General features: G+C 34.0%; 2 protein-coding genes across 3 annotated transcripts; one reads left to right on the plus strand and one right to left on the minus strand.

Moving 5' to 3' along the window:
- Positions 1 to 230: 230 nt before the first annotated feature.
- On the minus strand, positions 231 to 5,912 carry LOC115999703 (glutamate--tRNA ligase, cytoplasmic-like). Of its 2 annotated transcripts, none has more exons than XM_031239588.1 (7): positions 5,829 to 5,912; positions 4,889 to 5,037; positions 4,146 to 4,242; positions 3,871 to 4,024; positions 2,273 to 3,351; positions 1,499 to 1,966; positions 231 to 847 (listed from the first exon to the last, which is right to left on the minus strand). In XM_031239588.1, exons 2-7 carry the CDS (start codon positions 5,023 to 5,025, stop codon positions 605 to 607), a joined length of 2,178 nt encoding a protein of 725 aa, XP_031095448.1. In that variant the 5' UTR covers positions 5,026 to 5,037; positions 5,829 to 5,912; the 3' UTR covers positions 231 to 604. The 2 variants fall into 2 exon arrangements, with proteins under 2 accessions (XP_031095448.1, XP_031095449.1); XM_031239589.1 differs by having other exon boundaries at positions 4,889 to 5,079; positions 5,829 to 5,862.
- Positions 5,913 to 18,098: 12,186 nt separating this feature from the next.
- Positions 18,099 to 22,693, plus strand: LOC115999960 (protein LONGIFOLIA 1-like). Its single transcript, XM_031239935.1, has 5 exons — positions 18,099 to 18,418; positions 18,522 to 18,693; positions 19,811 to 19,857; positions 20,170 to 21,727; positions 21,820 to 22,693. Exons 2-5 carry the CDS (start codon positions 18,537 to 18,539, stop codon positions 22,515 to 22,517), a joined length of 2,460 nt encoding a protein of 819 aa, XP_031095795.1. The 5' UTR covers positions 18,099 to 18,418; positions 18,522 to 18,536; the 3' UTR covers positions 22,518 to 22,693.
- Positions 22,694 to 23,469: the final 776 nt, after the last annotated feature.

A 23,469-nucleotide genomic window follows, 5' to 3' on the forward strand; every position in this document is an offset into this window, starting at 1 on the left:
TCCCTTCTTACCAAAAATTTGTGTAAATTTGATTATGAATACTTAATAAGAAAGTTATTATTGTTTTATTAGCATAACATGATCATGATTCAAACGCTACTTATAGTCTTATACTATTAATCTATTATCAAAATTATATGCAATTTTAGCATTGTTTATCGTTAATTATAAAATACCAAACTAAACAAGTATATAAAAAAATTGAAATATTATGTACAATTTTTTTGAGATGTACGGAAATGCTGTGGATGAACATACAATAATTCCATTAACTGCTATCATCTCATGTAACATACTAACAAGCATATTTGAAAAATTGAAAATTGCAGCTTCTTAAAGTCAGACTACTTTGGGTTCTTTATCAAATGCTATCCAGTAACACAGGCAAAGCGGCAAACCCTTTTAGTTCAGTAGTGTCTGCCCAACCAAACGTCAATTTTTTCCTTCTCTCCCCTTGGTTCATTCGAATCCTTGTTTTGCTCAAACTCAAAGCAGGGAAGAACACATGAAAAATAGCAAACTAAATACACCATAGAAGATTTGGTAAGGGAGGAAACTAATGTTACAAGTTCTTCATAACCTCGACACATGCATCTGATATTCATTAGTGTTTGCCATCTGGAGTAGCAAACCTCATCACAGGCTGCTGCTTTCCATCTGGTATCGCGAAGAGAACAATGGGCTGTGTTGGGCTGACAAAGGGAACATCACATCTGAAGTAGCCTTTTCTCTCCAGCTGCAATATATCACCTCTCTTCAAGTCCCTCATGTTTGAATCCCCAACCGCACAAGTCTCCTTTTTCGTGCAGGGGTTGACAACATCAATGAAGTCTTCATTTTCCTCGAGCTGCAAGAGGGCACATTTTATTTCTCAGTCTCAGAGTAATCCAGGGAAACAAGAAACTTCTCACTTAACTCAAACATTGCTTTTACGGCCACTCACCATGGCTGAGTGATCCATCCCCAAATTAGTTACCCTCCCCAACACAAAAGGACACCAGAAAACATGAAAGTTCTACACCCACATCATCCATTGCCTAGATGCCAAGAAAATCTAGTTGATCATCACTGATATCCCCCCAGGTTCCACAAAAGTGGAATCAAGTATGGAGTATAATACAAGTACTAACTAGTTGACCAATAGGGTGCTATTAGAAAATGAGTAACTTCTTTCTCCATGGAAAAATAGTTTAGAACTAACTCTTCACTAAATTTTCTTCATCCAGCTTATGACAATGAAACATTTTGTTCTCAAACCTAGAAAATATTTTCCAATGTATTCTGGTGGGATGATATATAAAGCAAAGTTCAAGGCAGGAATATTTTTAAAAATGAAATTTAGTAACCTAAACTGTCAGATATATCTGACTGTCAAGGCAAATATGTGCAAGTTCACCAGCCAAACCACAAAGAAACAAATGAATAGCAGCTAGCTATCCAATAATCCCTTCTCTGAAATGGAAAAAAACTATGTATAAATTTAAGTAAAGAATCATACCTTCTTTTTGGTGATTAAGTAGTCAAAATCAACCAAAGAGAGCTTCACAAGTTCATCCGTATCAGGAAGCCAAGTGAGCTTCAATTTGGTAGTCTTGACAGAGCCTTCAAGATGTAATACCCCAGTCAAATTTATAATATTCCCCTGCTGGTCTTTTTCTATATCCTTCACTATAGAGTTACCCCAATCCATTAAAGTGACTTCTTCATCAATGGAAATCAACTCTGCATCGGCATAGTCAATCCAAACTCTCTTTGTGTAAGTGGTCACCTTTTGCCCAGCAGCTTCATATTTCTTGTGCTTCGGTATGGTACGCGTGAATGGATCCTCTGGGCCATTACTCAAAGTCAATAAGACACGTTTTTCTTCTACAATAGCAGTATGCCGGGGACACACAGGATCAATTATCTTCTTATTAATGGCCCATAACTTGTCCCACTCCATGAGATTCAAATTCTTTGAGGCTCCCTAATAATAATCAGGTAGAATCTTTACTAAAGTTTCAACATACAAATCTAAAATTCATGTGCTTTATCACTTGCATGTAATAACAAGTTCTACACGACATTGATCAGAAACACAAATTTATCTAGAATATAAATAGACAAAAAAAAAAAAAAAACAAGTCATCCATCTCCATTCCTGATCCCCCCGTGCAAAAAAATAAATAAAAAAATCCAACCCAATTTGTGAGATAAATTGAGATTTGCTTTCCTTCCCGCATTTATGCAAATTAATGTAAAGTAGAGTACCAGAACATTCAAAACATCTTACTTGTTCAAGTATGAACTGTATCAATGCCTCAATCTTCAATCCTCTCCGTACTATTCCTTGCACAGTCGGAAAGCGTGGGTCATCCCACCCTTCAACCAGACCATTTTTAACAAACCAGAGCAGCTTCCGCTTACTAAGAAGTGTATAGACCAAATTCAGCCGACTGAACTCATATATATGAACTTTTTTGAACCCCATATCAGTTTGTATCCGATAGTACTGATCATTGCGATCATGATACTCACTAGACCTAAGTGCATGTGTTATACCTTCAACAGCATCAACAAAGGGGCAAGCAAAATCATAAGTTGGGTACAGTTTATATGCGGAACCAATCCTGTGGTGAGCCGTGTCATTGCAGCGGTAATATACTGGATCTCTAAGTGACTTGTTAGGATCCTGCATATCCAACTTCCCTCTAAGACAACACATCTTGCCCCTTTCAGAACCCGCAATCATTTCCTTCCATAATGTCAAGTTTTCCTTAACAGTGTTGTTCCTACACCTTGATTCTATACCATTCATTCTTTCCTCCCTCATCTGTTCTCGTGCTGTATCATCAACATATGCCTTCCCCTCTAGAATCAATTTTTCTGCCATCTCCATCAACTGAGGGAAGTAGTCTGACGTGTATGTTACAGCTTTGTATTTAATTCCCAGAGTCTCAACATCTTTCAATAGATTATCCACAAACTCATTGCTCTCTTTATCAGGATTAGTATCATCAAAGCGCAAAATGACTTCACCTTTATACCGATCAGCAAAATACTGGTTTAGAAGTGCAGCTTTAGAGTGCCCAATATGAAGAAATCCACTAGGCTCAGGTGCAAACCGTACCCGTACCTTGCCAACCTCAGCATCTGGAAGATCTACCTCAAATGTAGCAGTAGCGGGATTAGCATTTGAAACTTGGTGTTCATTTACTTTGGTTGCTGCCTTTGCAGAGCTCTTTTTCCCAATATATGTTGTGATGACTTCACCCAGTTCAGCTTCATATGCTTCAAATATTGAGTTGAACCACCTTACCAGATTTTGGAATTTCTTTGATCTTCTGAGGCTTTCCCATCTCTGCCCAGCTCCTGTAAAGATTGGATTCCTAAATATTGATCAAAGTAAATATAGACTGGACCTCAAGGCACTAAGATTGTATAGCCTGTTAAGGTACACAAATTACAGGAAACTACTCCAAAAGTAAATCACATTCAAATGTTCAATTTAGCTCTACTTTCTGGAGGCTGAACAACCACTCCCAGGAAAAAGAAAAAAAAATAAGTAAAGAGGGGGAAGGAGGCCTTCAGACCAATCAATCATATTGGAGCAAGGACATGAAAATAAATAAACAGAAGCAAGCTATGCTTCCATGCCTTGTATTATGCACAGATTCCTTAACTTCTAAGCAATCCACCTATAGTATCTTAGCATGGTCCATAATGAATTTCACTATGACCAGCTTAACTTAGTATACAGTCAAATCTAACAATCAACTAGCAAGCTAGGTCAGGAAAATACCAATACGTAATTTTTTTTTTTTTTAAAAAAAATCAAGAAAATTATCCATGCATATTGGAAATCAAAATGACTCAAGTCCAGGCATTTACCTGCAAGACCAGACCAGACAGCAATATCTGCAATTGAAAGGCTGTTCCCAACCAAAAATGTGTGGTGAAGCAGAAATTGATCCACATAACCACATGCACCTTGAAATTCAGAGCCGGATGCAAAAATAGGAGCATACTCTAGCCATTCATCTATCTACAAGAATAAAAAAGGATCACAATATTACAACAAAATCTAGAAAGATTTTGCATCGCCCAGATGCCAAAAATATTGCTCAAAGACAATGTTTTGAACTTCAACGAGTTACAAATTCAACCTGGCTAGACTCAAAGGAATCCCGCTGGTAGAATTCTGGAATCCTTGCTACACGACCAATATACCTTAAGAGAACAAAAGTTCCCTGCAACTTTGATCTGTACATTACAATTAGTTAGCATTGGGATGAGACAAACAAAAGTTCAAGGAAATTATAGGACTATGCCATTTATTTATCATTTGATGGACCATTAAGCTCATCTTACCCAAGAACTATCATAACGAAGTCATGATGTGACACCTAATATATGCTTTTTATAGGTAACTGAAAACTATAATATGCTGTGATGTGTGTGTGTGTGTGCGTGTATTTTCAAATCTATTACATTCACAGCTCAGTTTTTTAAAATATACATATCTTGATCACAAGGATGCATGTACACACTTAATATTAGCTTCCTATAAAAAAAAAAAGTCAACAAGTACATTGTGCAAACTTTTGCTCAAGAAATACAAAAAGAAGCTACTTCATCATTATAAAGCTCACACTAGACAATTAGAAATTGAATTACAAGCAAATGAAATAGAAAGCATGACCACACAAGTATGCAGAAAGATTAGTACTTCTAGAATTCAAAGTCATAGACACAATGCAGAGTAAACACTTCCCTTTCATTGTAATATATTTTTTATCAACTCTAGTTTAAAAGTTTTAAGAAATAAATATACAGAATTTGCATGCAAAATTGCTCCAAGTATTATGGCATTTATTGTCAATTTATAAATGAATTGAAGCTAACTAACCCATTAGGTAAAAGAATCGTGGGCGGAGAACCAGGGCTGAGGGTTGCATCAGTGGAAAAAGGAACTCCAGAGATTTTTGCAGCAACAAAGATGGCCAGTGGAGGACTATCAGATGAATATAATATCTTGATTTCCATCACAGCTGATTACTGGATTGAGAAAGGGAGCCAATTCACAACTTCCAAAAGTTACTAAACAAATTGCAATGTATAACACAGAGAATCATTTCAAATTGTGAATTATTCCAGAAAGATTTTAGAGCAAAACCACAACAAAGCAACAAGCAATGCAGCAACAACAGTTTTTAACAGCTTGAGTATGTATATATATAATATGATTCACAATGATATGTAAAAGGTATGATAATGCAAATACTTTGATTATGCATGCTATTTCATAAATTCATGTCCGTATACTACTACGCAATCCTACAAGTTCAACAAGCCTGCTCAACCGGCCAACCAGCTCAAAATTAGTTCATAAGTTTTGCTTTGTTGCAGGGTTTGAATCCTATGAAAAACAAAAAAGGGAGGTATGGATTTGGCCTGGACACTTATAATGAAAAGTTATTTCCTCCACAGGTGTACGGAGGAGCACTTCCAATAAGTTCAACAAAACTAATCAAGCATAATTATTCAGTATCCGTTCCAGAACTTTCATTTTCTTCATCATTTTCCATTTTTCCTTCCAACTGCATCAAAACGCTACTAATAATCTATTAACGAATGAACAATAAAGGAGTCTCCGACTCTCTGGACAGTGGGCATCGAGAGACTCTCTCTGGAGGTCAACACCATTGAAGGCGACTGGACTGCTCGCCATTTCGCAGAGAAGTGCATTGTTAATGCTTAGACTATATTTGTAATAAAATTAATAATTATACAAATAAAGCGGAGCGTAGCAGAACTGTAAAAGAGAAAAGCAGAGTAGGAGTTTGTACCTGGAGAAGGAGATGGCCGCACTTGGAGCCGATCGAGAGTGACTGGGGAGCTGAGGACTGCGGGATACGGTTGGCGTAAAGACTATCGAGTTCACTGTCAGGTTTGGGCTGGGCTATCGACTGTCAGGGATCCGATCCGATCCGATCAACCCGAGCCCGGCAGGGTTATAATAATTGGGTTGGCCCAACTACTCGGGAAGTGGAAACAACAAATTATTCGATCCACACAGCTGTGTAGATCATGTTTCAAAACAAAGTTATTTTGATGTTTAAAAAAAAATTTTGCTATGCGTGTGTGTTAGAATAATGAACATTTTGAGGTAAAATAATGTAATTTATGAGTTATAATAATGTATTTTATATGTGTTAGAATAATGAAAGTTCTGGGGTAAGATAATATATTTTATAATTTAAAATAATGTACTTTATATGTTTTTGAACTGCAGTCCACACAATAATAATTACTCTGGGAATCTAAAAAAAATCATGAGTTTGATTTGATTAACTATAGTTAAATTAATCATAATTTCTTTTTTATTAATTTATATTATTTATAAAAACTACAATACCTAAAAAAATGGTGCAAGAGTCTAAAGAAAGGTGAATAAACTTATTGATGATTTTGAAATTATTTTACAATTTAATAAAAAAAATTAGTAATTTACTAAATAAGTTAATTTCTCAATAATAAGTTTTAATGTTATCTTGAAATCTTAATTATAAAATATAAAAAAAAAATTAATAGTTTTGTGCAGCGAAAAATTAATTTAGCATACACGTATAATTGTAAGTGTAAAGACGTTGTTAATCAAGAATAAATTAAGCTAAGTATGAAAGTAAAGTGTGATAATGTAAATGAGAGAACGATTTATAGGATGGTTCGAGGATTATATTGTGTAATTTTTCTACTCCCCTCTTCTCCTTTTTCTATTATGAAGGAAATCCACTAGTAATTTTGTATCCCAAGAAAAATTACAAGTGAAAGTAAACTCATGCATGCTTTAATTACTAAGCTAGCTCAAAGTTCGTCAATTGGCTATTCACACAACTTCGCTAAGTTTACTACTCATCCTCTTTCTATAACATGTAGAGATCTACAACAAATGATAAATCCAAGTTGATAATTCCTCCTACTAAACAGACTCTAAGAATGCTAGATAAAGCTTTGAATCTATTGAGAGTCTTGGAGTTTTATTATATTGATTATGCTTGAAGAATTTGTTGAAAGTTTTGAGATCATATGCTAGATTATTGTTCGTTGCTCTGTCTTCTTTTAGTATGCTTCACTCCTATGTATAATTGAAGTTAATATTATCTATTGAAGAGAGATAAATTTCAAAATATGCAACTTGCAATATAATATTCTGCATATCCTTAGCTTATTACACTTGTAAATTTTTAGCCAAATGTTACTTGTAGCTTTTTTTAAAATTTGATTGTTGCACATTTTTATATAGCTTATAACTAAGTAACTATATAACTTTAATTTATTTTAATTATAAATAAAATTATAATATAAGTACAAGGACATCAAATTTAAACTTTAAAAAATAATAATCAATCTTATTGAAGTAATAATAAATAAACTATACAAATTAAACTATTTAGAAAATTTTTTACAAAAAATAATAATGCAATTAAAATAAATTATTATATTTTATGTATTAAAACTATTATTATTATTAAAATAATTCATATTTTTAATAAATAACTTTGGAATAGATTTATGTTCATATTTTGGTCGAATAATAGGTTTTCTCTATTAGTCAATTCAAGTAGGATTGTACCATACATTATATTGTGATTAATCTTGTTAGTGGCCAAGATCATTCATGCCCATTAAATTAAAAGAGACCCATGACATCTTATGCACATGCATCTAATAGGTATGTGTAAGAGAAATTTATAATGTGAATTGTAATAACTAATGTGGCAAACACTTTGCCCCTTAATTGGGTCGGTTCGATGCGAATAAGGATTGGTATGAGAACGGTACAAGCTTAAAGGTGTCTCCTACCGTTAAAACCTGCTTAGGACACATCGTAGTTTGACTCAAGAAAAATGTGAATTGTAATAACAAGGACATTAAAATAGTAAAAGATGAATATATTTTATAATTTGATAATATTAAAGACGATGAATGGTTTCAACTTTGTCAAAATTATAAAATGTATATCTAATTTTTCAAATTAAAATTTGATAATAATATAAAATGTATGTCAACGTTGTTACAATTTGTATGTGGACACACGATCCATCCAGCCTTGCTATGACCTCACTGCTTATGCTGTTTACCCTTTTTGAGAGATTTGGAAATGATATCCTTAAGATGCATCTTTTCTGCACAGGATATACTCTTCATCATAAAAAGGAGTGGGTAAGATCTTGAGGGATTAGAGTGATGAAGATGTTGTTAATGAGGTGTTAGCTGATTTAGTAATAATGAGATTTCTTTTCAATACAAATTTTGTATTCATATAGATAGGGACTAATTTTTTAATCTTAAATTTAATTTCCTACAAAAACTATTCTTAATTGTGATTTTGAATTCTTCTTTTACATTTAATTATTATGTTGACTTTTTATGAACAAACGTGTTCATACCCCGTTTGAAAAAGTCACTTTGTGCCACTAAATCATAAAATCATTGGCGTATTTTTCTATGTTTTAGAGTTCTTTGATTAATTATATTATTCATTGCAATCATTAATAAGTTAATTAGCTGTACAAGTAATTATTGATTTAAGTAAAAATTGATTATAACAAATATTTGTCACCATATCTTGGAGATACCATTTAACCGCTTGACACAACTAAAAGTGACAAGTGCCAACACATATCATTCGAACAACTCTGAATGGATTAAAAAATGTAAGTGGGTATATATTGTATAATGACATTTTAATCAAGTTGTATATGGATTTAGTCTTTCATTATTAATTTTATTTTACTTTCATAAATTATAAGAGTTAAAAAAATGAATGATTATCTCATCAACAACAATTTATTAAAATTAAAACATGTGAATCAACGTTCTTTTTTTTTTTCTTTTACTCAGGCCGGGTTTTCACCGTCGAAAACTGCTCTAAACCCTTGTCATTTGGTTAAGGATGGATGAGCCCTTGCCACTCAACCATAACCCCAAGTGAATCAATGTTCTTATTGATAAATTTAATCATGCACAGATGACACTGATCCAGCAGATGGGAAGTTTTACATAAAACGTGCTTCTAATAACAAAGTGTGAGCTCAATTTATTATCTCTCATGGACCTGAAAATGGGTTCATGAAATTCATAATATAATCCAGTGAAGCCAGAAAACCTGAGTTATAAAAAGAAAAAGAATCTCATTTAACTATTTAAATTGGTGAAAAAGAGAGCGAATAGAGTTAAAGGAATTGGTAATGACAGGGTAGAGAAATTAAACCCAGTGGGGTAGCTCAAGTGGCAAGTGAGCTCTCTTTGTGGGGAGGAATTTTGGGAGAACCCGAATTCAATTCCCGCAAGTGACGATTCCCCCTGGGCCAGTTCCTGTGCCTTCCGGAGCGAACGTGGGTGGACATGCCAAAAAAAAAAGGGTAGAGAAATTAAAGGGATATCCATTGATGTCCACTTTGCTACATGCCAGCTGGTGGTGCATGTAGTAGTGTTTTAATGAAAAAGTAGCATACCCGAAATAACTTTTGAGATTCTATCCAAAATATTGTCCAAAGAATTTTGTTTATAATTATTGTCACAATCATTCTAAGTTTATTAGCTACCATAAAGTATGGTAGCTGGTCTGCATTTAAATAATACGGAGTATATATTTTTAATTTAAACAATCTTATAATTTTTAATTTATCCTTTATTCTTTTTTAATTATTTTAAAAGTAAGTTTGAATTTTCCTCTTAAAAATAACATGAGAGAAAAATATCTCATTTTAAAAATTGTGCTAAACACAATTATCTCTCACAAAAAGGACTATGTAGCCATTAGCGAGCAAAGAAACTCCTAGAGAGGTAGCATGGCATTTAATTTCCTCATTTTGGAAATGTTTCATTTTTTTATTTTTCATTTTTGAAAACGAGAAACTTCAATTAATTAGATAGAGTCAAGTTCCAAAACATGAACAAGCGAGGAAAAAGAGATCAGAAAACAGTCCACACGATTAGACTTGAACAAGGCCTCTCTAGTGAGGAAATGGACAATCCGACCTGTTCGTAGATTGTTTAGCAAACACAAAGTCAAGATTAACAAAACCTCTAGCTATTTTATGGTGAAAAGTCTTATTTCTCACCACTGGAGAAAGATGACTAGACTACTGGTCGCCTTCTCCACCAAAGAAGACGATCGGTTGGTCGTAGCCTAGAGAAAGTTACTAGAAATTGTATTTTATTTTTTTTAAATAGCCATGAACAGTGATTACCGGTCATAATTTTACCAGCGATCTATTGGTTACTAGTAAATCAGACTTAATTGACTCATTTTGACAAATATAAGTATTTAATTGCTTTTTTTTTTTAAGTTCAGCGACCTAATTACACTTTCAAGTAAAGTTTAAGGTACTACCATTTTCCTTATTTTATATATAATGATTTTTGTAAAAATAAAAAAATAAAAATAAAAAACTCCGTAATATTTATAGTAGAAAAATATAAAGTATTATAAATGGGATTCCCAAGATAAGTAGATAACTACCCTACCCATTTAGAATTGTAAACTGAAGCTGACAACGTAAATGAGAATGCATCCAGATCCAGAACATGTAGTAATGAGTTGTTTTTCTGCACAGCTTCTCGGATCCCTAAACCCTGGATGGAGAAGATTGTGAACCAGATATACATGGAGGTTGAATTATATGTACATTGGTTTTATTGACACTTGACACGAATTGAAAGACTAACGGCTATCCATTCAACAACTAGCATGTGCATTTCCGATTCCCAGTGATCACCTCATGAACCCTCCTCCATTCTTATATTATATTCGATCCTACTTAGTCTAATGGCAACTAGTATAAATGCGTCACTCAGTGGGAATATAATAACTATTTTCTTTTATACCATAAGTACACTTGGCCAATAAGTGGAATTGTATATACTAGAACAATGAATAACATCAATTATTACACAGATAAATTACAACTATTATTCTATTCAAAATTAAGACCCTATTCTTCTCTGTGTGTCAGATTATGTATCTGTAGTTAACGGAGTATAATATATTATATGCAGTTAACATATTATAATAATGTAAGGTACACCATGGTCTATGATATAACAATTAACGCGTCAAAGGGAGGATCATCAATTCTAGCAACAGTGTTGGAGGAAGGTCAGTGATAGGCCAAGTCATCAATCGTTATACCCTGCACCACGGTGCATATAGCAATGTGCACCACGTACGTAAAACGACGTCGTTTTGGTGTTAGTGGACACGGACGCGAATGACTCCAGGGAATTCATTATCTATAATACACATAATCATTATTTAGAATACACAGAACGTTTGCCTAGAATACACAAAATGTTTGCCCAGAATACACAGAATATTGACACACAATACACATAACTCATCCTCCTAACATTCGAATGCACAAACACATCACAACCTGTGTTAATAACATGAATACACAGAATATTGACACAAAATACACATAACTCATCCTCCTAAACATTCGAATGCACAAACACATCACAACATGTGTTACTAACATGAATACACATAACTGTTGCGTAGAATACACATAACGATTGCCTAGAATACACAGAATGATTGCCTGGAATACACAGAATATTAACATAAATACAGAAACCGGCCGAAGCGGGAAACATGATTTCTAAAAAAACGGACGATTAATTTACAATGTTCAAAACGACGTCGTTTAGGTACGTGGTGCACATTGCTATGTGCACCGTGGTGCACGGTATAATTTGCCCCAAGTCATTATGATGAGCAAAAACTGTGTTGGGCCAAGCCCACCAGCACCCTGTCGATTGAAAATAGTGACGGTATATAAGGAAATAAAATTGCGCTTTCACTGTGAGCTATAGCTTTTAGCTCATTGGTAAGCGTTTGACCCTAACAAACATATTTCAAACTCCTTAAAAAGTTCAAATGTATTTATACTAGTTCAAAGTACATACTTTTTCAATGCAGAACGAAAACTTTAAAATCCTATTTTCTAATTTCATGGGTGTATTTATATTTTACGAATTAATTTTTCATTCACATGTTATCTGTTTTGAGTAAGAATAAATATATAAAATCTATCTTCTCACTCAGTAAAACCTAAATCCACTTAAACCCGAACTAAATAAAAAATAGACTACACTCAAAATATCATGTCTAAAGAAAAACCACTCAAGTACAATTTTTGCAAAATTTTCCAACACTTGTTATACTTTTCTTGGTAGCTTAATGTGAAACCTTTCTGTCTGTAACATGCATGTTGCATTGTTCCTTGTATTAGCAAGATGGATAATAACAATTGTGCTTCACTTTGAAGTATATCTAGGTTTCTTATGCCCCAATTAACTTCAGATCTACATATCAAAACTTTCTTGCTAGTTTCCACTTTGTGTAAAAGTGGTGCAAAATACTATGGAATCGACCCTACTCTAGCCTTCTTAAATCTATAAAAATAATATGAATCACTTTTATCGAAATCTCCAAACTTATGATAAGTTTAATTTTTCATGAAATGATATGTGATGCATTGCACTATAGTTAACAAAATTTTATTCTCACATACAAATATTCAATAAAAAATTTAATAATTAAGTTTATATTACCAATAATTGAGTAATTAATTTTTCATCACAATCATAACTAAAAAACTAAAGAGATTATTTAAAAAACAAATAGTCAAATCTTATTACACTAAATATTTTATTGAGTACTACTGACTCTATACAATATAGTAATACACATGTTCATAATTACTTTCTCAGCCTACTAAAATACAAAGAGTCAATAATGTGCCCCCACTAGGGCTCAAACACATGATCGGCCTCCCATTTGAAAAGGTCACTTCGTGTCATTGAATATAACACTTGTTTAATTTATAACAACATTATATTCATTAATTTATAGTTAATAATTAATCGATAATTATAAAGAATGATATATAATATGCTATAATTTATATACAATGTTAGCTGATTTAATAACATGAATGTGATTTTCCATAATCTATTAGCATGTGATCCTTCTTCATGAGGATTATTGACTGAAATAAACTGGATTAGAGCACATGGTTGTTTGGTAGGGTATAAGAGGGGACATCATGTGCCCAGTCATGATAGGGTTTCTTGGAACATAGTACAGTATAGAATATTCAGATACATTTCATATTTTAATAGAGAGGAGATTAAAATATAGGCTACTTGGCCTTTCATTTAATGCATGCTTAATTGCATGGATGCTAAGTCATCCAAATAAAATAGACGTTCATGAAATAAGAACAAATAATTTGTCTCAATTATTTGGTAATCTAGGTAGAATGAAAATGAGAAAACAGAATATAAGGAAATATAAAATACAAAACTTAACGAGGGGAATTGAAACCTACAAATTATAGAAAAATGTATGTAAGTGTATATTTGCAAATTATATATATATATATATATATATATATATATATATATATATATATATATATATATATATATAATTTAGTGTCTGCTTGGGGTGGAATTTTTTTTTTTCCAGAAAATGAATTATTTTTTCAAAAATATTTTAATTTTTTAGTATTGGTTGAAGGTCATAAAACTATATTTTTCTATTTGACTGAAAGTTAAGAAATTATATATATTTTTTGTTTGGTTCGTTTTCTGAAAAAATGAACATATTATTTTTTATAATAATAATAATAATAAGTGGTGCTTAGCTTGCCGTGGTGGTGGAGGTTTTGGCGTTAGTGTGGTGGTGGTGATTGTAGTGGTGGTGTGGTGGTAGTAGTAATAATAATACTTTAGAAATTAATTAGCTTGAAGAGAGATATGAAAGAAAAAAGAGAGAAGAAAAAAAAAATAAGAAAAATGTATTTCGACTAAAAATTTAAGAAGACATTTTTTCGTCAAATTGAACCTCTTTTTTTTCTTTTTTTTTTTGTTGATCAAATGAATAATTTCCTTTGACTTTATTTTGGTTGAATAACTAAACAAAAAAAAAATTTGAAAAATGACTTTCAAAAGTAAATTTTCAGATTTCTAAATAGACCCTTAGTATAACAATACTTGTATGAGTTTGTCATGCAATTAAGTATGTATTTATGTAATCTTTTAACAAAGTTTTAACTCATAATTCATGATTTAGACTCAAGATGTATATTATTTGAATAAGGTCTTGAGATTTATTAATAGATAATTCCATTTTTTATATTTAAAAGTTCAAACAATTAATTATATAGTTGGAAATATTTATCAGTGATCATGTTATTATATACAATAATTTATAGTCGATTGTTCTAACAATCATATTAAGTAAAAGAAATACTGGTAAAAAAGCATCCTTATAAGTTAAACCAAAAACTTTACAGCTGAATCCCAGCATGTATGCCACTACTCTAAAATGCGGCGTATTTGTACGGACAACCTAAATTAAACAATATATTCCACCAAATGCCACTCCACTAACCGGTTTAGTAGGTCAACACTCTATTTATTAATTAACAATTGAATTGGTTTTTACAAATTTAAGAAAATAATTGTTATGGTGCATTTAGTTTAAGTGGTATAATAATTGTTGTTCCAAACTGTTGAATTCCCAACTCAAGAACCCGACAGAGCATTTAGGAGGATGCGAATCATGGTAATACAGAGCATTTGGATAGTTGCTCTCACACTGTCGCCCGCTAATGAGATTCGATTTCGGGTCATTGTTCCCAAGTTTCATCCATATGACTAATTGAGCTGCCCATGTAACTAAGTTGTATAATAATGCATAGATAATGTGAATATATATAGTAATGTTATATGCCAAAGGCCTTGTGGTCAAGCGGCATCCGGTGTACACTCCCATGTGGAAGGGAGTGGGTTCAAGCCTCAGTGGAGGCATCTGTTTTACTCTTTGTAACCGTGACAGTAGAACTCAAATATATATATATATAATTTTGTCTGGTTTAAGTAATGTGATTATTTTGGTGATATAATATTACCATTACATGCATATATAAGATTTTGAGGTAACATTGGATGTAATGTTGTTATCTCTTTATATATCGTCTTAGATATTCTTATATCACTTTTTAATATTTCAAATATGTCCTTATCAATTACTCTTATATATATTAAATAAAAAAATAATAATAATGTATATACTCTTTGAGTAATAATTCTGATGCAACATATATAATATATAAATATAAATATGTAATTTAATGATTAGTTTAGATTTTTATTTGAGACATAACACATTATATTGTAAGAAACGTCATTGGTTTAAATGAGATTAATTGCGTAATTATTATCATAAACCGTTTAAATCTTTTATTGGATAAAAAGAGGCTACCTCCACAATCATCCCATGATAAGGATTGTTAAACAAGAATAAAAATCATAAATTTTCTTCATAAAACTATGACAATATATTTTATAGCAACATATAAAAAAGTTTCATAAATTAAGTTAAAATATGTTGTATCTAATACATGAAATTGTTTAATTTATTATTTACATGGAGAATTGAGACAAAAAAAGGGTCCATCCAATTTTTAGTAAACAATCTTTCTTAATGTTCGTGCATTATCATTCATTAACGTGACGCAGAAAGTGAACACACAATGCTTGCAACTTACACATGCTCTTACTTATTTAGCATTATATTCTGCTATTTATTATTTTATGTACAGCTGTTAGAAATCTTTAATTAACCAAGTCTGGTAATTTTCTTGGGGCATTAAATTACATTCACATAATTACTCTTACATATATATGACTTATAGTGCATTCTCTCCCCCTTTCCTTCCTATATGAAGATAAAAACCTGACAAAAACCTTATGCTGTTAGAGATGCCTTTATCAGTATAAAATTAAAAGTATGTATTATACTTCAAGATAAAACTAGTTGTATGCAAGGGTGGGGACATTATAGTTTGGTGGACAAAGGGATGGCTAAAAATAATAATAATAATGATAATGTTATTGTTTAGCACGATATGTTAGGATTGATTTAAAAAGAAAAGCAATAGTGTACCATAATTTTTATTCACCTAATAAAATGGGTCATAAGAAGGGAAAATTTATTTTTTAAAAATTCAGTCATCATCATATTGTAGTTGAAAAATGGGAAAAGACTATGGAGGTCATTATTGGCAGTACAATAATCCACTTTCTTACCTCTACCTGACAAATTCCACATGCTCATGTCAAAGAAAGAAAAATCAGAGACCTCCACGGGGGTGCACACAACAGACCCACCCACCCACCCACCCACCCACCCACACATTATTATTTTGTCCACAGCAACAAAGTTCAATTCACAAAATGACACATTACATACTATACAGTCCTCCCACTATACCAGATCTGCCAGTCTTTTCTTTCTTTTTTTTTTTTTTTTAAGATAAACGTAGTTATTTCAGTAATTCATAACATAAAACGTTTACATCAATGATCAATGAAATGATAAACCATTCCTTACAGTCAGACATAGAAACAACTTTTCTAACTATTCTATAGAAAACTTGAATCGCAGACTGTTTCATAACTATGAAGCTATGTTCCTTTAGGGAGCTTAAAGCTTCTTCAAAGATCTGGGTCTTCATCATCATTCTTTTTTGCTCACCCAGGATAAGATCAACACTTGTCAAAACCAAACTAAACGATTTATGCTAATGAAAATGAAAAGCTCGTGAAAATAACGAGAGGAAAAATGCTCTTGAAACTAACGAGAAGAAAACACAATAATAGAGAAAAAAAAAGTGGGTAAAGTCAAAGTAGGGTTGGGAGTTCAAGACTACCAACACAAACCCCAATACCTACTTACTATTATTTTATTCAAAGGGAGAGAAAACGGAAGAAGAAGATCTGTGGCGGTGGTCGGAGGCGGACAGAACTGTGACGGTGGTCGAGGCGGAAGAAGAGCGAGAGCAAACATGAAAGGTGACCAAAACCGCCGGCTCAAAGCTCCATTAGAGCTCCGGCCGGAGGCCGGCGGTAGAAGCCGAAGTTGAGCAGCAGAGAAAGGTGTTTTGTTTTAGAGAGAAAAGGGAGGCAGCATTAGGGTTTGGACGAGTCCAAAAAGTAATGAAAAATATTTATTCTAGTCAAAAAGCCAGTCTTTTCTTTTTATTCTCTTTCTTTTCATCATAGTGATCACATTAATCCATCAACCTATTAGGCTTGGTGATTCGATCAGCATCTCATCCCTTAAGCATGAGGTTAGAGGTTCGATCTCTATCCATATGAATGGAGCAAATCATTTGGTCAGTCCCCTACCACTTAGTGTGCATGCTGACCGTTGGGACGAAGAATTAGCCTAACTCACTAGTTTAGTAGACAATATTTGAGAGAAGATAATTATAATAAGCCTTTAAATAACAAAATGTATGAAATCTACTAAGATATCTTGTACAAAATTACTCTCACATAAAAATTATTTATACTACTTATGTCAACTTATTATTATGAATAGTAAGCACTACTTTTGTGTTCATGCAAATTTATGTAAGAATAGTGTCACATGCATGCTATTGTTATCTTGATAAACACAAAACATGCACTTTATTGATTGAGTGCAAATAGTTTTATTTATTTATTTTTTTATTAATATTCAACTTGTTCTTACCAATTGATGAAGTTTGTATTTCATTTCAATTAAAATGCTAAATCAATAATTATACACCGCATTTAGAATATTTGCTCAACACTATCATATCGGTTGATGCGGGCAGAGGAGACTTAGTGTATAAAATTGACTCTAATACCAACTTAAAAATTAAAATGTATTCTGATTCAACTAAAAATTTAAGCAGATAATTAGACCTAACATTTTTATGTCTTTTATATATATATTCTTAACATTGCCGTACCCCCTTTCTGTCAAAACTCTCTTCCTGCCCAGTCAAAGAAGGTTAGGGGTGCACTTAGCTTAATAGAGTAATAGTAATATAGTATATGCATTGGGTGCGCCTAGTTGTAATTAAGTAAGTATTTTTACAGAAAGACTAAATTCTGTCCTCTTAAAGTTTTCATGACGACCTAGCCTCTTGATCTTATATTAGGCGCGCCAGGGCAGCAGCTTTTCCTTGGTTGAGACTTGAGAGTGCCAAATAAAAAGACACTCCCTCTTTCCCTTTCTTTTCTGTAAGAGAGGAGACCCCAAACAACAACTACTATATATACTCTTCTTGGGTCTGGGGATTTGCCATTTACAAACATAATTAACATCGCGCATTGCTTATATACACATGATGATCTTCGTTTCTCTGCATTATACTCAAAGAGTTAAAAGGAATGAAGCATAGAAGTTGGTGGCAGAAATAATCACGGCCTGACATTCCTTGTGGCCGCAGCTAACACTACTCCGAGAGCCGTTGCACAATCTCGGAACCCAAGAAAGCTTCTTTCTACTTTATTCCTAATATCCTGCACCGTACCCATTGTGAGTGAACACTCTTGCTTAGCTTTCTGTCCCTTTTAATGTAAAGTATTCAAGTGAGTTACCTTGCTAAATGATCGAGTAAACCTTCTTTATTTGTGTAAAGAGCCGGGGCGGGGAAATGTCTGCGAGGATAGTATCTTCTCTTACGGACGAGCGGGCGGACATGCGCAAGCAGGTTGGGTGCATGACGGGAATATTTCAGCTGTTAGACCGCCACCACTTCCTCATCGGCCGGCGAATTGGCGCCCACAGTAACAAAAAGCTGCTCACTAAAGGTATGTATGTTTTATCTTGTTTAGGCCGGCAACTAGTATAGATCTTAATTAAACAATATAATAATGCACCAAGGCTTACAAATGTTAAATGATCTGAGTTGCACCAACTGTACAGTTAGCTAGAGTGGTGGCCGGTGGGGTTGACAATCATATTCTTCTCACCCAACTCCTAGTCCTTTCGTTGAAATTTTTATGGTTAAAATGGTGCAACTAACATTCTAATTGTAATATTTTCAAAAAAAAAAAACATTCTAATTGTAATTTATTCTATTTGTTGGAGCCATTAACTCTCTCAACCTTTCCATTCCGTCTTAATTTCAAATACTCTATGTTGATCTATCTGGTCCCCGCGGGCAATTCTATTATGTTGATTTCTGAGTGCGGGCAATTCTATTATGTTGATTTCTGAGTGATAAATTATGGACAATGACACATGATCGAGTCCTGACAGTCACAATATGAAAATTATATCTAACGTAGTAAACATCTTGTGAGTACCAAGTATTGATCCTTTTACTTAATGGGGATGAGTCTCTGTGATTGACTCCTTTACTATCACGTCTGGCCAGAGTGTAAGGATCCTAAGAGCGAGAAAATTTCGCTTTTTGTAGGCAAATACTCTAAGTCTATTAAAATGAGTTAATGAGACTCAGCTCAAATTAAATGATTGAGAAGGCATGGTTATTGGAACTTAATTGGAAGGGCCCGTTGTTTTGCAAAATCCAATTAAGGTTTTTTTTTTGTCTGAGTTGTTATAGAAAATCTTATAATCTAGTGATCTAATCATATGAATTTAAGTGGATATTCGTATATATGTTTAATTCAATTTTCTTGGGATGTACAAAAAGAATGAACAATAAAGTTTGGTGCATAGCTGTTTACTGCAAGAGAACTTTGACAAGTGCATATGGGCAAATGGGCAATCCACACCATTATTCCCATGAAAGAAAAAGTAGAACCTTTTTGCATTCTTCACTTTTTGCCTTTTTGGTCTACAATGCCCATGCCTTTTTCTCATCATAACTCATAACAACATACATTGTTAACTCTAAGAAAACAGCATAGTTACTACTCCGTACTTACTAATTTATCTCCTTATTTTTCCTGTAATGTCAAGGTGGCCACCACAATATGGAGCCCAGAAGTGTGACAAAAACAAATAAGGTGAGATTTCAGAAGCACTCAAATTCACCTAGACTGCACAACTTTTTTTTTTTTTGTGACGAGGAAAATCAGCACTCACTATTCAAAAGTGTGCACTGGGTAAACTCCGATCTTAGCTAGCAAAGGATCACAAGGAGTTGCCCATAGCTGACCGACTCAAACCAAGAAGGCCAATAGGTCTTTCTTACTGAGAGTCGAACTTGTAACATTCTGGTTATGATGCCAATTAACGGCCCAACCAAATTGGCTCAGACTGCACAACTTTAAAATGTGGAATTGTGGACTAACATGTTTGGTAATTGGGAAATGCAGGAGAAGAGTGTGCAAGAGGGGTTGAAAGGGAAACAAATGGTATCTGACCAATCATCCAAGATATATCCATCATCTCCAACTTCATCAAACCTCTCATCATCACTTGGCAGATACAGAACTCCTCAACTGGAATCCCCATCTTGCAGCCAAACTGATTTTCCTAAAACACCCAAAAAGCAGCATAGTTCTTCACTGCACTTGGGCAGGCAATCACCTGATATCCAAGATGTAGTGAAGGAATCAATGCACCGCGAGGCGCGAAGTGTATCAATCAAAGCTGTGGCCAAAGTAGAAGGAAAAATCCACCTACTGAAGCACATTGATTCCCCAAGGCCTTTGAAGCAGCCCGAGCTGGATGATAAAGATAACGTTCTGCAACGTGCAGCGAGGAACCCTCCTCGCTTCTCCTGTGACGGGATGGAATCGCGAGAGAGGCTGAAGGCAACCATGAAGCTAGGAGACACCCCAAGGCTATCATTAGACAGTGGCTTAAGGTCCATTAAGAGCTCTGCAGACCAAGAATCAGGCTGTTATAAGCGATCTTCCAGCGTGGTGGCAAAGCTGATGGGCTTGGAAGGCTTTCCAGATTCTGTTTCCATTATACATCACAGTTTCTTCCCAGATGAATACTCCATTTCAATGTCTTCAACACAAACTCAACACCCCAATCTGCAATTCAGACCTGCAACTTCAACCTCAAATTCAAGGCTTCCCCTGGAACTTGCTCCATGGTGCCAACCAGACTCCAATCAGATCAAAATGAGGAAAAGTAAGGTACCCTCCACTGTTTTTGGTGAAATTGAGAAAAGGGTAACTGAACTTGAGTTCAAAAAATCTGGTAAGGATCTCAGAGCACTCAAGCAAATACTCGAAGCGATGCACAGGACAAGTCCAAGACTAGAGTGCCAAAAACAAGAGCACAACCACCCATGTTCTACCAAATGGGAGACTTACCTTACCAAGAAGTTTAATTCTTCTATTCCAATACCAAAACAGGACAGCCATAATGGTAACACCAAAGTTGCAGGCTCCATTGATAAAGGGCGAGCGAAATTGGCACCTAAGAGAAACAACGTCGTCAAGGAGCCTAGTCGGGGTGCAGAGAAGAAGAACAATGGAAGAACATCAAAATCAGTTCAAGATCACAATCATATCCAAGTGAGAAGCCCTGGAGCTGTAAGTCCAAGATTACAAGACAAAAAGCAGCAAGGAAAAGACAAGCAACCTAACATCCCACCGTCTGACTCGAGCAGGCTCAGAAGGCATCAAAATAAGCAGCAGCCCAAACCAGGTCCACCACAGAGAAGACATAAACCGAAACCTAACAATCTGCAGTACGATGATGACCAAACGAGTGAGACGAGCAGTGACACACGAAACCCCAGTGAGAAAGGCAACAACACGGCTTCAGTGCAATCAGAACGAAACGATTGCTTGGTCTCAGTGGGTAATGACACAACCATGACTGAACAGCCAAGCCCTGTCTCCGTGCTCGATGCTGCTTTCTACATAGAGGATTCACCATCTCCTGTCAAAAAGATATCATCAGCTTTTAGAGGTACCAATTCAATACTTCCTTACAAAACACCAAAATTCACCATCTCTACATAGAAAATTCACCATCTCTTGTGCTATTTGTCTCCTTAACAGATTATGAGCCTGCAGATGCTAATGAAACAGAATGGCATTTAGACTGCACCAGAATTCTCGGCTCCGAATACAATCTGGTTCATAAGCTCAGCATACTGAACACTGATCCTGATCCTGATCATGAACATTCCATTAACCAAATTGCATCATTGTGCCCGAGTGAAAACTTCGACCATCACTACATCAACAAGGTTATACTGGCATCAGGCATCCTCAAAGATTTAGGTTGTGTCTCAACAACCGAGCTCCACCCATCAGGCAATCTGATCAACCCAGAGTTATTCCATGTTCTGGAGCAAACTGAAAGACCCACAGACAAGAATCCTCTGCAGTTTGATCAGAAAATCCACAGAAAACTTATATTTGACACAGTGAATGAAATTCTTTCCCACAAAAAGCTACATCTGAAAGGGTCTAAGAGGAGATGTTTGAGTGGACAGCAGCTTTTGAAGGAATTATACGCCGAGATAGAGTATCTCCAGCCTAAACCAAACAGCAGGCTGGGCATTGAGGATGATGAAATAGTTAGCATCTTAACTGCAGATATGAAACATGAATGGGGAGGAGATGATAGTGAGATTCCAGCATTAGCACTGAGCATTGAGCGCCTAATCTTCAAGGACTTGATTACTGAGGTGATTAGAGGTGATGGTGAAGAGAGATCCAGGGGGCATTGTAGGCAACTATTCACACACTAGCTAGTGGCTTCAATCTTCTGGGGTTTATCTAAGTCATCACTCATACTTTCTAATGCATGTATGGAATTATAAAGATAGAGACGCATTTTTAGTTATACATTTACCATTTCCATATGTTGTAATCACATATTTGATTCCCAAGCAAAAGAAATTCAATCAAAATATAGTTCTTTTTAGCATTCCAAGTAGCAGATATGTCCATTCTTAACAATTAAAGAGGTTCAATTTTCAATTTGACCTAGTATAGAATCCCAGTAGCAATTATTATGGATGTCAATTTTAATCTGAAACCGATGGATTGACCTGATAAATCCAAAAAAAAAAAAATTAAAAAAAAATAGTACAATAAGTCCAAAATCAATAAACTTGATTGCCCAAATGGGCTAACTTTTTTTTTTTAATACTACTAACTCTATTACAATGCAGTATCTGTTCATAACTACTTTCTCAACCTAGGGAAATGTTTGATACCACTGAACCACAAGGTCCTTGGTAAATGGGCTAACTTGATAGCCTTCACACTTAAGGCTATTATTTGTGTTCAATGTAATGTTGAACAAAATAAATAGGAAATTTATATCTAAGTATCTTTAGTAATTTTTATTAAATTCGTAAATAAAATTTTAATAAATTTATTACAAAATAAAATACTTTTATGAAAATAAATAACGAAAAATTTAAAAATTTATTATATTATAATGTAAATATATTAATTATTTTTAGTTAGAAGTTGGAAATAGAGGTTTAAATTGTTTGAGTGATGTATAAGTTTATATTTATTACTGTAAATACACCAGTTTATTAAAATTGAAAGTTTAGAATGTTAATTTGAAAATCTCAAAAGGAATGAGACTTTAATTTGATGAGCTTGCCCAATACATCTTACTACCCGAGATTTTAGGATTAGGCTAAGAATTTTAAACTCGTCTAAAAAAAATCAATTAGCCTTAAC

Source organism: Ipomoea triloba, chromosome 12 (assembly GCF_003576645.1).
Source record: "Ipomoea triloba cultivar NCNSP0323 chromosome 12, ASM357664v1".
Lineage (NCBI taxonomy): Eukaryota > Viridiplantae > Streptophyta > Magnoliopsida > Solanales > Convolvulaceae > Ipomoea > Ipomoea triloba.

What these genes read in the sequence shown, in the direction of transcription:
- LOC115999703 (XM_031239588.1), bottom strand. Translation starts at nt 5,025, where the DNA reads ATGGAAATCAAGATATTATATTCATCTGATAGTCCTCCACTGGCCATC. An exon ending in TACAGTTCATACTTGAACAA is followed by an intron (nt 1,967 to 2,272) that starts GTAAGATGTTTT and finishes GATTATTATTAG; the next exon opens with GGAGCCTCAAAGAATTTGAA. An exon ending in ACTTAATCACCAAAAAGAAG is followed by an intron (nt 848 to 1,498) that starts GTATGATTCTTT and finishes GCCCTCTTGCAG; the next exon opens with CTCGAGGAAAATGAAGACTT.
- LOC115999960 (XM_031239935.1), top strand. Translation starts at nt 18,537, where the DNA reads ATGTCTGCGAGGATAGTATCTTCTCTTACGGACGAGCGGGCGGACATG. An exon ending in CAAAAAGCTGCTCACTAAAG is followed by an intron (nt 18,694 to 19,810) that starts GTATGTATGTTT and finishes TGTAATGTCAAG; the next exon opens with GTGGCCACCACAATATGGAG. An exon ending in GATATCATCAGCTTTTAGAG is followed by an intron (nt 21,728 to 21,819) that starts GTACCAATTCAA and finishes TCTCCTTAACAG; the next exon opens with ATTATGAGCCTGCAGATGCT.